Here is a 14,605-nt window from a genome sequence, read left to right as displayed (position 1 = left end):
GCTGTCGGGTGATGGTTGTTGTAGTTACTGTCTGGCAGTGTCTGCGATGTCTCCTGTGGGCTGACCTACAATCGGGGGATGAAGCTTACCGAGATTAGACAGTTTCACAACCCAGCCGATAAATGTTGTATCGGGTAATGAAAAGCATATTATCCATTCATAGTTAGTTGTAACCACAGCATCTGTAGTATCTGAAATATACCTGGCTGGCACCACAGAATAACAGCTCTAACCATTATAACTGGCCTGAGACTAGAACACACTAGCTGACTTGAACTAAACAAGAACATTCTGACTATAAGATTTATTCAAACATTCAACTTGACAGTCTCCAAGGAAGTAAATCTAAGCCATGTTCATCAATTTCAACTGGGTCACTGAGTCCTGTTCCCTGCCAGGAAATATCCAGTGCAGACCAGACTGCTTATTCAGATTTGCAAAGCTGCAGAAATATCTCCAGTTCAGAGCTAAAAGCTAATTCCCACCATTCATGGAAATGCATTCTTCTTGGATTTGCATTATAATAACACACATTGAGATGTTATAATGAACCACTGGTTTATTGCACGCAATAAAATATATATTCTCAAATTTCATAACAAATTTGTTCACATTTAACATGAAAAATAGAAAAATAAAATAGTGTGGTTTTGCATTGCGTTTTGTAGCATGCACAACTTTCATGAATTGCAATGATTGCATTACAAAAATTGTAGCAATGAAGAACTTCTCTTGGTTGGTGTTTTGTTTTGACTCAAAAATGTACCTTTAAATTAATTACATTGCAAGTGAACTTGCCAATCAAACATTATATACAGGACCAATTAAGGCCTCCCGTCTTACGACGAAGCTATTGTATTGTACAGTAAGTCTCTCAGAAGCTGAAAATATCTCCCAGTTTGTGTACTGACAGAGTTATTTTCCCAGTCAGTCTGCATTCCTCTTTGATGTATTTCCCTACGTGTTCACAGTAGAGAATGTCACAGAAGACCCAGATTTGACCATGTGCTCTCTGGATGTTGGCATTACACGTCGGCAGCTTAAGGCTTCTGACAGCCCGGCTTAACTGTCTCCATACCTGTAAAAGATCACAAACAGGTCACTAAGTATAAACAAAGAAAAGAAAGGACAGAGAGAGGGAGAAGTTAGCAGGAGGAGCATATTTATTAATATAGATGATTAATATATAAATAATTTCACTGGGATGTTGAGTTAATAATAAGCAGGGGCAGGAGGCTAGTTTCTTTCACAGCTAATATATTATTTGGGTAATTGTAAATCACTTTAAGCCACAAGATATAAATCATTAAAGGTCTGAAAGATTTTGCCATGGCAGGAAGTTAAGCAAACACTTCCCCTTTTTCTAAGTATCTTTTTCAGGAAGTTATGCTGTATTGGACAGTACATGCCATGGCAACTAATAGGAAATATGGGGTGAAGCGAGAGCTGTCATGTCATATGATGACATATTCATGACCCTAAACCATTGGTCATCATGAAGTAGATGTCAAACCCATGACTCTGTGACTAAGCCTGTGCCCGAGTGAACCACCAGAACATCCCAGGGAAAGGACATACGGTATACACTGTAAAATCATCAGTCCTAATTGGCATTAACGTAAAGGATTTAGGATTTTTTACTCTACTGTGCACCTTTTGGCAGATGGAAATGTGCAATATTTTTCAGAACGGTCACAGCTTGACCATATCCGTCCGTCCGGACAGATAACGCCTGACACTGTGGTTCCACTGACACATCACTGTGACATCACAGGTGACATCACAGTGATGTCAGATATTCAGAGCAGGGATCTCCATATATTGCCATATATGGAGATCCCTGATGCCAGGGGAACCAAATCCCTTTTAAGGCCCATATATGGAGATCCCTGTGATGCCAGGGGAACAAATCCCTGTTATACCCATATATGGAGATCCCTGATGTCCATGGGGGAACCAAATCCCTTATGGAGATCCATGTGATGCCAGGGGAACAACTCCCTTTTATGCCCATATATGGAGATCCCTGATGTCCACATCACTGAGTAAGCGTGTTTGGGCTCTCACAGCATATCTCCATATAAAGTACAAGGATCTCCATACATGGGTAACTGGTCCGATATACATCACTGGCCAGATGGCCAAGACATGGCGTCATTGGCGTGACCTCGCCCTAGCTTGTCGCCCTGCGGCGTCTTACTAGTAGTAATATACTGACCTGGGGTTAGTGGGCCAGTTAGTGGACATTCCAATGTCCACAAACCTTATAAATGAATGTATAGAATACATACTGTACATTTCCATACATAGAAACATAAACATGGAAGAATAATTACTCAGTACATAAGGAACTCTGTTCAATATGAAGGCCGCTGTCGTCTTGTTTATCACTCTTACAGACAAATGTTTCTAAAACAGCATAGTGTGGGGCCTTAAGGGGAGCAAATGCTAATTTCGTGCAAATTTGTCTTAAAGCACCAAATTTTGCACCGATGTAGCCCAGGGTATGCTCTAATGATTTAGCTAGGGCGCCCGAGTTTGCGACCTTCGGGGTCGCCACAGCGGCCAAATCAAGTCCCATCGACTTTCTATACAGGAGGAAAATCTTTCTGGGTATTTAAGTAGGATGTGAGAGGTCTAACTAGGTGTTTGTCATGATGCTGAATTCATTGCAAGCATTTGTTTTGCACAAAAAACATTCCTTGGGCTACTAATGGCCCCAGAAAACTATGGTTTATTAATCAACAGTTTTGTGGGCGTTTTCTGGGTCCATTTGTAGTCCAAGGAATGTTTTTTGTGCAAAACAAATGCTTGCAATGGATTCAGCATCATGACAAAACCCTAGTTAGACCCCTCACATCCTACAAGTCGATGGGAGCCCAACTTGACTTGGCCGCTGTGGCGACCCCGAAGGTCGCAAACTCGGGCGCCCTAGCTAAATCATTAGAGCATGCCCTGGGCTACATCTGTGCAGAATTTGGCACTTTAAGACAAATTTGAACGAAATCAGCATTTGCTCCCCTTATATTAAGACCCCACACTAATAGGATAAACTGACCTGTTCCATGTCTCCTGCCACCCCACAGTTGTGCTCAGACACCACCAATTTTGCCCGTTGATGCAGGTGGAGCTTGTGGGACCAAACCACCCTGCAGAACTGATTGGAGAGACTCTGAGAGCTCTGGGGCAAAACACCACTCTGTACAGATACAGGTACGCTCCATGACCTTATGAGCTCTCCCCCCGAGCTAAGGGGATGTATGTCTTCAAGTTTCTTTGGTTGCAATTGTTCAGGCAATGGTCTGGTAGATTCTGTTTGTGTGTTTGCGTCTAGTCTTCCAAAGTCCTCTGTGGTGTTGACACCATCTTTGAGAATTTGTGGTTCATCATTTGCCAATGACAGTCTAGAGACGGGTGCCTGTGTGCATATAGGCTTTGGTGAATTTCCACTAATGAAGATCCCATCTTTGACTTTTTGTAGTTTCTCTGGTGTTCGTGGTATAGTCTTTGTCTGTGTGTTGGGGTCTTTGTATACTCTTTGTCTGTGTCTTCCACGGTTTGAGGCTGGGGCCAAATCATGGTGTCTTTCAATGACATCCTTGTGCTGAGTTGCCTGTATGGTAGATCGTTGTTTGCCTGGGGCTAAATCCAGACATGTTACAGCATGGAAGGTACAGGGGACATCTGTAATGGTTGTAGAGAATGCTGGGGGGTTTCCTAGGCCTTCCTGGACGTTAGCTGGGGGATATACATAATTTCAAATACACTGTTTAAAAGGATTCAGCCCAATGTTTTCCCAGACAATACAGTAGCTTTGTTACTTAATAATAAAACCAGGAAATAATCATAGTGAAAAGGATAAATATATCTTACTTAGATAGATGCTAGCATTTGAAAATGATTTAAAATGGCACATTCTGCACAATGAGTACTTAATACTTTTGGTATTTTAAATACATTTTGATGCCAAGACTTTTACTTGTAACAGTATTTCTACAATCCTGTGTTGATACTTTTACGGGCACGTCCTGTGAGTACTTTTTCCACCTGTTCAATCAAGACACTGACCTAGGCTGAGGATGGGAGCGGGTTTGGAAGGTCTGATGGGCAACCAGTGGTCTCCAGCAGAGGGAAACCAGGGGCTGAACACAGGAGGAACCCGACAGGGAAAGGACTTCAGAGCTCCCTCTGTCTTCGTTAACAAACTGTTCACCTCAGGCTCATCAGCAGCTTCGGCAGACTTGTAATACAGAACCACATCCTCCATAGAGGCTCAGTGTATCAACAGTGACATTTTCCTCTTCATGCTGTGGTTGACTTGGTTTTGTGGACCTGATGAGTGATGGTGAAATCGAAGATAACACGTATATTCCTTAATACAAGCTCTACAAGTCATGTTTTAAATATTCTTGGTTACTGTAACCGATAGCAGCCAGTAATAGCTAGTAATAGCATTTTAACTAGCTAACGTTTGCTAGACTTGTAGTCACTGTTGCTATATTTACCTGTTCTGTCACTATCAATTATTGAGGGGCTCATATTAAGTATATACCCATCAAATGATGGCTAGATAGTGTATCAATCAGAAATCTATCATCGGGGAGCTTAAAACGGCAGTCGACTGCTTACATGCATTTGAAAATGGCTAAACCGGGCTAAGTGCTAAACTCAGTTGCTCTGTGCTCAATTCACGTCTCGTCGCTCGCATTCTCGCGATACTATACTAGTCTCGGCTAATGGGCTCTTAACCTCGCATCACCAGGCTTTCTGCTAATGGGCTCTATGAATGGGATTCCCTAAAATAGGAATGCAACCCCCACCACCTCCTTAAAAAAGTTGTATTGAAATGATAGAATAAACAATTGACAGGCTAAAAATTAAAACACAAATTGCCTCCCCAAAAAGTATAGATACAATTTCATTGACTTATCTATAATTAACAACTCGAGTCATGATAAATATAAAGGAAAACATTTATTTAATATCTGAGAGATGAGCAGTCACATGTAGGGTCAACTTGTTTAAAAGAAAAAAATAATGAAATCCGTAATTTAACTTTGTTAGTTTTGTAGAATTTTAACCACATACATAATGTTCCTTGATTGTACCAATGAACCAAGTTATACAAATAAAGTCAAGTACAGCCCAGTAGTTTGTCAATAGGACATTTTATTCATACGTCCGTTGTCTCTTATTCAAATTACAGTATGTAGTTGCTGAGATGACTGCCAGCTGCAGACCAGAGAGCTAAAAATAACAGCTGTACTACTTTAAGCAATCCTCTCTTTTTGTAATAACTTGCAACGGAAAAAAGCACATATGCCATGAACGAGATGTGATGTGGTGATGTCAGGTAGGTTGAGTTATATTGCTGTTCAAAGAAAAAAAAAAAAAGGAAAAAACCTTGCGAGTTGTACATGTCGTAAAGGATCATAATATGGCACATTTGGTCCACGTTGGTAGTTGTATCATTTGTCAAACATTTTCGAACATGTATTAAAACAAAAAAGAAAAGAAAACAATAAATCTTTTGACATTTCATTGTGTTTTTTTTTTTTTGTCTTTTAATTTTTTCATCTCCATAAGCACAGCATTATGACAGCATATTTCTAAACACAACTGGAGAGGGCGCCGTTGTTCTTTTTTTATTTCTCTCTTTTTTTCTTTTCATTTTAATAATCTGTTCATCAGGCCGATCAGTTTAGGTTTATATTATCCCTGGTACAGTATTGTTTTTCCCCCAGTGTAGGAGCAGGGGAGAGGGTGGGTGTTGCTTTGTGGATGATTGACAGGGATGGCTTTGGACATTCACAGGAAGTAGTCAGGAGTGCGTCTGGTCACATGGGGCTCACCACGGCGCGGGGCAGGGTCAAACTGAAGGCTATGGGCGGGAAAAGGACAAGAAAAATATATGTGTGAGGTGGTGAAGATGTACTTCTGTCCATTAATAAAGCCTTTATTAAAAGGCGCAATTGAGAAATGGCTTTACAAAGAAACCAACACGATAAATAAATACATGAGTCAACATCAGTTCATGGGTCAACAGGTTTCACCATAAATGGTTTCATTGCCTTTATGAAGCACTTCCAACTCTGCTTTCAGGCAAGTGGTTTATAAACAAAAGGCTAAGGTACACAGGCTTGACTGACTAGACGCTCTCTACTACTTACAACGAGTATTTGAGGGTATCGTCCAGTTCCATGATGGCTGCTTGGTTACCACAGCGATAGCAGTAGTTAGGAGCACTGAAGATGGTTACCACGTTCTTGTCATGGCCCCAGTTATAACCCTAGTAGAGAATGGAAAATTCAGATAATGTGAAGTGCAACATTTAACAACTTAAAAATCGTACACACTTGTTCCATTGACAAGGGTCCCCTAGGCCTAGGGGGCTATCCATAGCCTCCTCCTTTCTTCACTCTACAACATCAAATGTCTTTGCCAAAAATGCCCAATCTACAATCTCACAGCTCGTTGCGATGCAAGCTTTGTAGATCTACTTTTATTCCGAAAGTCTAACTATTATGAAATTCCCAGATTAGGGTTGAAGTGGGGGATATTACAGTAAAAAGGTTTCGTCTTTAAAGGTTTTTTAATTATACTCTGTGGAGCCTTCAGATCATTTTTAATTTCAGTCTATAATGCTTGTTAGCAGCCAGGCACTAGACATGGTAGCTTTGTGTTCCAGCCAACTCTGAAGCCAAAATTCTCAGCAGGCTCAAAATCGCAAGTGAATAGACAAGTGGTGTACTACAAACATGAAAGTGGTACTCTTCACCATTTTAAAGAAATATAAGTTTGAATAAGCCAACAATTTCCCCTTGTGAGGTCACACCATAGTCTTCCCAATTATAATTTATATGTAGACAGTGGCTGAAATGCATGATAATGTGCCAATATCGCCCAAATGCTGTGTTCCATTCAAGGTAGGTGTGTAGCACTGGAAAACCAAAAAGGTTTTTGGTCAAACTGAACCACTGTTGTTTCATATATTTAGAAGTAGTTAAATAGTAGGACAATACCCCCTTACAGGGTCACTTGTTTAAATTGTCAAAATGATTAAACACCAACAGACAGAATGTAAAATACAGTATAACCCATTAGTATACATGAGAATAAGGGAACAGAAAAGTGACAAGTTAAACTTCATGATCTGAAATTCTTTCAAGCCCTATGCTTCCACAATAATAATAAAAGAGAGATGTCCCTGTCATACCTCCATGACAAGCTGGTGGGCACGGGATACCAGGGTGAGGCCGTTGGCATGGTTGAAGGTTTCAGAGATATCCTGGCCAAAGGTGTAGCCAGCACCACGGGGGGAAATGCCCCAACCACCACGGTCATCAGGATCGGACCACAACAAGTCACACATAGGACCCTGCAGAGGGAGAGAGATTAGTGCTCACAGCAGACCACATCGCAATGCAATGTCTGCTTGTAGATCGATTATTTCCGCACAACACCGTATAAAATAGGGCGAAAATAATCAATAGTTTCAGCCCTAGTAGTTACTAATTCTGTACCTCATGTGGGACCTCTTGCAGGCGGTCCAGTGCTCGTATGTGATCCAGAGTATCTATGGAGGGAGACAGGCCTCCATGGAGACAGAAAATCTACCAAGAGAGAGAAGAGAGAGGTTATACAACACAGGATCACATGAAATAAACCGATAGGGACAAATAGACTCTCAAAAGTCCATATACTTTAGCATAAAGCAGCACATACATAACTGTCCTTATATCCCTCACCTGTCCGTCTACTAGGGCCGTGAGTGGCAGGTAGTCAAACAGGTCTGTGAAGTATTTCCAGACGTTGGCATTTCCGTACTTCCTCAGACACTCGTCGTAGAAGCCATACACCTGTGTGATCTGCCGCGACTCATGATTTCCACGAAGGATAGTGATTCGTTCCTGGAAACGCACCTGGATTGGCAGGCAGAGAAACAGATTGGAAGGAGAAACAAATGAAAGGGTTTTAAGGACACAAAGAGAAAACAATTCCCATTTAGCCGTTTGGACAATTCGAAATACTGCTGTTAATATAAATAAGACCTAGCATCTAAAAGACCTAGCATCTAAAAGCCCTGCTTGCGGCCCTTGGAGGTTGCGCTGAAGGAAAAGAATGAGTCACCAAAATCAGGCTATATGTTGTTCTGGAATATCCACGCTTATTATATCGCACACCCCTACTTTGATATCAACTAGATAATTAAATATTTCGAACATTCATGGACATATCAGTAATCAATCTATAAATGCATGAAATGTGTATGTGTCTGACTTGCATAACTCAAGCACTGTACCCCCACTGATCTAGGGGAGGTGATATGGTGATAAATATCTTTGAGACCAGGCCTTTCATCATTTTAGGGGCAAGGACACTAGGCCTTTGGGGTTGTCCATTTTATGGGGGGCACAAAGGAATATCTACTGTTAAATAAATTAATGGGTATTTACAATCTGATGCTCAGCCATGCACAAATCAAAGATACTGGATTGGTTTAAAAATGGGGACTCAACAAGACACTGGTGTCTAAATGACAAGAAAGAGTCTAGAGACATACTGACAAGACAGAAATAGGAGAAAGTAGTCCATCAGCTGGGCTGGGGCATTAAGGACATGGTGGCCTCAGGGCATGACATTTTTTGGAGGGGCACAAGGCCAAACTGAGGGGCAACAACTGACATGGCCTTCATGGCCTCCCTGAAATTCCAGTGCCCTGGTTGAGACTATACAATGTCTCCACGATATGCCTTTTCAAGGATATCGTATATGTATCGTGATACAATGAGGGAGTCGTATAAAAGTGGTGGTAGTAGTAGTAGTGGTCCACTGGTCCCCAATCCGGAATCAATGGGGTAAATTTACTATAATATTTGTTTTGTCTTAGGAATGCGACAAATACAAAAAACTATTATTGAACTCAAGTCTCCATGGTGTGAGTAATCAATAGAAAAAAAAAAGTCATTTTGGGGTAGGAAAAAAAGTCATTTTGGGGTCGAACTACTCATAGAGACATATGGACATACACACAAAGCCAAGCATAGGAGTGGTAGGCACCGCTCCAAAATAACCATAAAAACAAACATGAAAAAGATTATCGTGATACAACTTATATATCAGATATCTTGATATTATATTTTTCCATAACGCCCAAACCTACATTGATAGACTTCAACTTTTTTTAGTTTTTGACTCATGCTACATAACAATAATTAATAATATTATGTGGCCATATTGCACAAGACTTCTATGATTTTAGATTTTCTGCCCTCACACTACCTGCAATATTGCCACAGCTGTATTGCAGGTGCATGACATAAAAAATAATTGACAATTGAAATGATTCAATGAATTATTTTATGCCTCAGATCATCAATAGCCATGTAAATAATCGTGATTGCAAAAGCTAGTACAGAAATTGGGATTATCACTTTAACCACAGCCCAAGTTCCTATAAGAGGTGAGTCTCGGACCATATGCCAGTGTTTATTCTTATACATCTACAGTATTCTTGGGCACTCCTGGTCTTCAACAATAGAAAGATGAAAATGCTTGCCGATGATGGCAACGTTTGGCTGGTTGTCGCTTTTCAATGGACCATTTTAAGTTATCATTTTAGAAGAGGGTTCCGGTTGGATGAAGGTTTGGCATGTATGGTTGAGGCTTAGGAATGCATATCATCCATGTAAATCAATAGTCCTCAAAAGTATGATAATACAAATGCGCGCATGCAAACCGGCGCAAAAGAATGAGAATTGATTTTACAGTCAACTAAATTAGTCTGATTAACTACATAACTACCCATTTCATACAAAGCATTATCGTACGACGGCATCACACAAAATAGCGAATTTATGAGCTCACAGAGCGCCGCAGTTTAATGAATGTCACAGTGCTACGTTTCAAAGTCAAGTTAGGACAGAAAGCAAGGAGGCTGTGATTCCACCCCATATAATCAACAGGTTTGTTACGCAACACAATATTGCTCAATGATATCAACATTGGGTGCCAAGTAGCGCATATGTGTGCCAAATATGACAATAAATACTGCAACATTCAAGACATCCAAATCACTAAAAGGTCAATTTAGTAAGATGCTATGGTGTTCAAGATTGGTAGAAAATTACAATGTTGTCTGACACAGCAGACAGAATTTAAATTATCTGACTAATCTCATTCTCCCAGAACCACTTTGCAGATAATTCCGTAACACGATGTAAGTGTAAGACAATGCAACTCCCTTGTGGTACAATCACGGAATTAATCAGGTAGCATAGAGGACATCCGTTTGGTGGCATTTCTGGGCATCTTTAATACACGGATACCGCTTTTATTTGCTGAAATCTCACTACAGCAAACACTGCTCCGTTCAAGTTACTAATCAAGTATCTCAAATCAAGTATCTCATGAACTACTCAAAAACATACCAACAAATGTGCATACAGTACCTTTAATGTGACAAGCAGTGTGACAGTTTCCACAGAATAGTAGCCTCTGTCCACATAGTCTCCCATGAACAGGTAGTTGGTGTCAGGAGATTTTCCTCCAATCTTAAACAGCTCCATCAGGTCATGGAACTGACCATGGACATCCCCACACACAGTGACAGGGCATCTCACCTGAAGTGCAAACAAAGACTTATGTTTCGCTGCACAATGATGAAATAGAAGAAAGGAAAAAAAGATAATAATAATCTATAATGAATGAATGAATGAATGAATCTATATATAATTATAGTAATAGAACAGATACAATAATAAAATATATATTTTAATCTCACTTGACCAAATTCTCTTTTTATATTGTTTTTTAAACAACTAAGGTGTATGAATAAAAACACAGCCTGTACCAAAGCCATATCCTTTTCCTTTTCTAAACTTCAAGTCTGACTATTAGAAAACGTTCAAACTGGCTACCTTTGCTACAGCCACAGTTAAAATACAGCAAGTGTTATGACCCTGGGCCTGGTGCCTGTATATACATGTCATCCTGAAAATAAGGAAGGATGTTCTTTAACATTCTTGTTTGTCCATTTGCCAGCAGATATGACAGATGCATCACCAAACAGTAAGTGTATTCTAAATAGATAGATTTTCATCCAAGTATTTTACACAAATGATGATGGCATCATAAGTAGAACAGAATGGAAACCATCTTGGGTAATGCTCACCTCCTGAACATTGGATTCCTTGGTCAGAATCTCCTTGGCCTGGAGGGAGACACACACACACACACACACACACACACACACACACACACACACACACACACACACACACACACACACACACACACACACACACACACACACACACACACACTTAATTTAATCAGCATTAACAGCATCATGTTACAGAATTCTTATGAATCCCAACTGAGCCATAAAATAAAATTACACAAACTCAGAGTTCCTTCCTTTTCTTTCTTCGTATTGTCACGTAACTTGCATTACAGCTCTGACTGGAAATAAGATTTCACAGAGCTACAATAATACCAGGACAGATGTACAGCAGATTCTAACAAACTAAAACTCTGAAATAGGCTACAAGTCTAACATTATGTCGTTTTCAGGTCGTTTTCAGGTCGATGGATGTAAGCTACATACAAGTTTGTTATGGTGCAACATATTATAACTACCCAGGAAATTACATTTACATGTTTGTCAGTATATTCAGGTTACAATCAATGGACACTGCATTATGTTAGCACACGGATTTTATCTTTATTTGGAGGCAAAATATTATATTCAAATCAACACTTTATCAGGAACGGTGTAAAATGCAGGCCTATTATTAGACTGGCTGAAAATGGGACCGCGGTTCACTTGCTGGACATAGATAGGTGAAGGTTTCAATGCTGTATCCAACAATCTTACATCAAAATCCTAATAGTTAATGCTGTGTGTATTGATTCGATGTTGCGTTAACGTGTGAAATAAATCAAATGCGTTTTGATTGTATTTGTGGCGTTTGTGGACATTGTGTAACATTAGCAATAACCCCGAATGATTCTAACCCATTAGACTTGGAACGCATATGTGTCACTTTAGCTTTTAAACACTTTAACATTATTTTATACTTTAGCTATTCATAAAATAGCATATATATACACGATATACAAGCTCGATGCTCTTGTAGATCTGCTATTTTTGAAAAAGTATGAATATGTGTGCAACTAAAGCGAACTTTTGTAACGCAAATGTCTCTCTCGGTTCCTGACTCCCTGGAACACCATATTTTGAGATGGCGGGGTCTGCGGTCAAAAACATAATTCTAGGGGTCCTTGACATTAAAACGTTTGAGAACCACTGATCATAGAAACATACGTTTTTTCAAATACCCTTTATTTAGATTTAGAAGACATTTTTTCTGCCTCAGGGATGGGGAACCGCCGCCTAGCTGAACTTCCTCCCAGCAATTAGACGCTCCCCTTTCACAATGTAGGCCACAGTCACAGTGGTGTAAAGTAACTAAGTACATTTACTCAAGTACTGTACCCGAGTACAGTCAGTGTTTACTTTACTGGAGTATTTCCAATTGACAGTACTTGTACTCCACCACATCTCAGAGGAAAACATTGTAATTTTACTAGACTAAAATTATTTGAAAACTTTATAGTTACTAGTTATTTTGTGAATTTTGATTATTATTACAAAACACATTAACCACTTCAGCCCTTTTCGGCTATTTGAAAATAGCCGGTCTACATGCTCGCAATGCATGCAGCTTGCAGATCGGCTATTTTCAAAACATGTTATGCAATTTGAACTTGTGAAATGGGACATTCTGCACGAGTACTTTTACTTTTGGTACTTTATTATTACATTGATAAATGTTGTACTTCTTGTTTTTACTCAACTCGAGTAAATGTTGAATTCCGGACTTGTAACGGAGTATTTCTACATTGCAGTATTTATACTTTTACCTAAGTAAAACATTTGAGTACTTTTTTTCCCACCACTGGTAGGCCACAATGAAACGATTCCTTCCTTCTCCTTCCACAAAATAATGTTTAAGTTTCACATACCTTTTCGCAGAGTGTTCTGACTTGGTTTTCCGTTAGCTGCTTGCACTCGTTTAGCTGTTCGATCCATTGGTCTAGTTCTTTAGTAAATGTCTTGTCTTCCATGGCAGCAGTGGTAGCTCAATGCTAAGCTAGCTCTAGCTGTAAAAACGACCTGGGTTCTGTTTTCTGGTGCGGGTAGCTGGCTGCTAGCCTTTAGCTCGTCGTATTGTTAGCCCCGATCTAGTCCCGCCAAACCGGTTCGGAAATGCACTTCGATTCCTACAAATAACGCCCGGTTGGGTGACTTTATATCATGATAAATACATATAAGGCGGTTACGGACGTCCACGGCGACCAGTTCTCACACGGGGGGATCGAATTAATCGAAGTTCCCCGATGCGGCAGAATGTAGCAGCGTCACAGCCACAGCTAGCCAGCCTGCTAAAGGAGCTAGCTAAAATAACATACGGGCTCTTTATCTTTAGCACATGGGTCTTCAACAGGGGGTCCGGGACCCCTAGGGGGTCCTCAGAGTTGATGCTACATGGGTCCTCCACATCTTTGAGCGATAGAATTTTTTCCCCTCCTTTTTATAATATATTATATAATATATCCATATTCCGTAATCCGTGAACTTGATACTTGAACGTGAAAAATAGCAGATCTACAAGCTTGTAGATCGGCTATTTTTGGCAAAGAGCTTTGGTGTAGAGGGGAAAAAGAGCAGACTAAATACAGAGAGTGAAATGTCAAGTTTATTAAGTATTGACGGTGACGAAAGTGCAAAATTATGGAAGCAAACATCTGAAACACAAATTGACATGAATCCAAAATACACTGATGATTGTGCTGCTGTCAAGCAATGAAATTATATGGAATCTATGAAAAGTTTGTGGGGGTCCCTGCTTCATGTCTCTCTCGACTAAGGGGTCCTGGCTTGGCCTGAAAACGTTGAAGACCCCTGCTTTAGCACACTGTTTCCCAAACACTGGCTCTCGGTGAGTGGCCATTTGTGGGTCGCGGACACATCTTTATGGGTCCATTGATTTTTGTCCCCCACCCCCCTACATTTTGATTTTAATTATTAATTATTATTTTTTTTCTTCTGTAATTTCATGAAGAAATAAAATAACAATCAAAGTAATTACATAAATTAGAATTGATTGATTGAATACAGTTCACTGATACAAGGTCAACTAAAAGGATAAAGACCACAAGAAAGCTTTTTAAGTTGTTTAAATTGTGGTCCCTTTTTTTCTCACTTCATACAACATTAAATGACAGACAAATAAAACACAGTACGAGAAAGAATGGTTATTTTGACCGTGACATAACGAAAGACCTCGTAAACACACAATTTTGTCATTTGAATAATAGTGTATAATAATTATGTTTTAATATCATTGGTCATTCATAATATAAAATGTATGAAAATACTTCCTATTACTTTTGGAACACAAATACGTACTGGATATGTGTGAGATAAGTAAAGTTAAAAGTTAAACTCTGAATTTGGGTCTTGCCCTAAGCTAGATGCAGAATAGATACACGCAGCACTGTTGCCATGTTACGTAACGTCACGCAAACTGGAAATCGA

The 14,605-nt window shown here is 39.8% G+C and overlaps 2 protein-coding genes across 2 annotated transcripts; both read right to left on the bottom strand.

Annotated features, from left to right (window-relative positions):
* Positions 1-874: 874 nt before the first annotated feature.
* Positions 875-4,545, bottom strand: shld3 (shieldin complex subunit 3; the record flags this gene model as incomplete). Its single annotated transcript, XM_080738609.1, has 3 exons — positions 4,069-4,545; positions 3,059-3,738; positions 875-1,078 (listed from the first exon to the last, which is right to left on the bottom strand). Exons 1-3 carry the CDS (start codon positions 4,265-4,267, stop codon positions 875-877), a joined length of 1,083 nt encoding a protein of 360 aa, XP_080594735.1. The 5' UTR covers positions 4,268-4,545.
* Positions 4,546-4,955: 410 nt separating this feature from the next.
* LOC308295189 (serine/threonine-protein phosphatase 2A catalytic subunit beta isoform) lies at positions 4,956-13,442 on the bottom strand. Its single transcript, XM_080738185.1, has 8 exons — positions 13,030-13,442; positions 11,174-11,212; positions 10,452-10,622; positions 7,749-7,922; positions 7,524-7,613; positions 7,217-7,378; positions 6,171-6,289; positions 4,956-5,881 (listed from the first exon to the last, which is right to left on the bottom strand). Exons 1-8 carry the CDS (start codon positions 13,129-13,131, stop codon positions 5,809-5,811), a joined length of 930 nt encoding a protein of 309 aa, XP_080594311.1. The 5' UTR covers positions 13,132-13,442; the 3' UTR covers positions 4,956-5,808.
* Positions 13,443-14,605: the final 1,163 nt, after the last annotated feature.

The sequence above is a fragment of the Nannobrachium achirus genome, assembly GCF_963921795.1.
Source record: "Nannobrachium achirus genome assembly, chromosome: 12".
Lineage (NCBI taxonomy): Eukaryota > Metazoa > Chordata > Actinopteri > Myctophiformes > Myctophidae > Nannobrachium > Nannobrachium achirus.
The sequence above is the reverse complement of the archived record's forward strand: the minus strand, read 5'-3'. Positions and strand labels throughout refer to the sequence as shown.

Excerpts from the sequence above, each read along its gene's own strand:
- LOC308295189 (XM_080738185.1), bottom strand. The coding sequence starts at position 13,131 with ATGGAAGACAAGACATTTACTAAAGAACTAGACCAATGGATCGAACAG. Across the intron at positions 10,623-11,173 it reads AGGAATCCAATGTTCAGGAG|GTGAGATGCCCTGTCACTGT; the intron begins GTGAGCATTACC and ends TTTGCACTTCAG. Across the intron at positions 7,923-10,451 it reads CACTGCTTGTCACATTAAAG|GTGCGTTTCCAGGAACGAAT; the intron begins GTACTGTATGCA and ends CTGCCAATCCAG.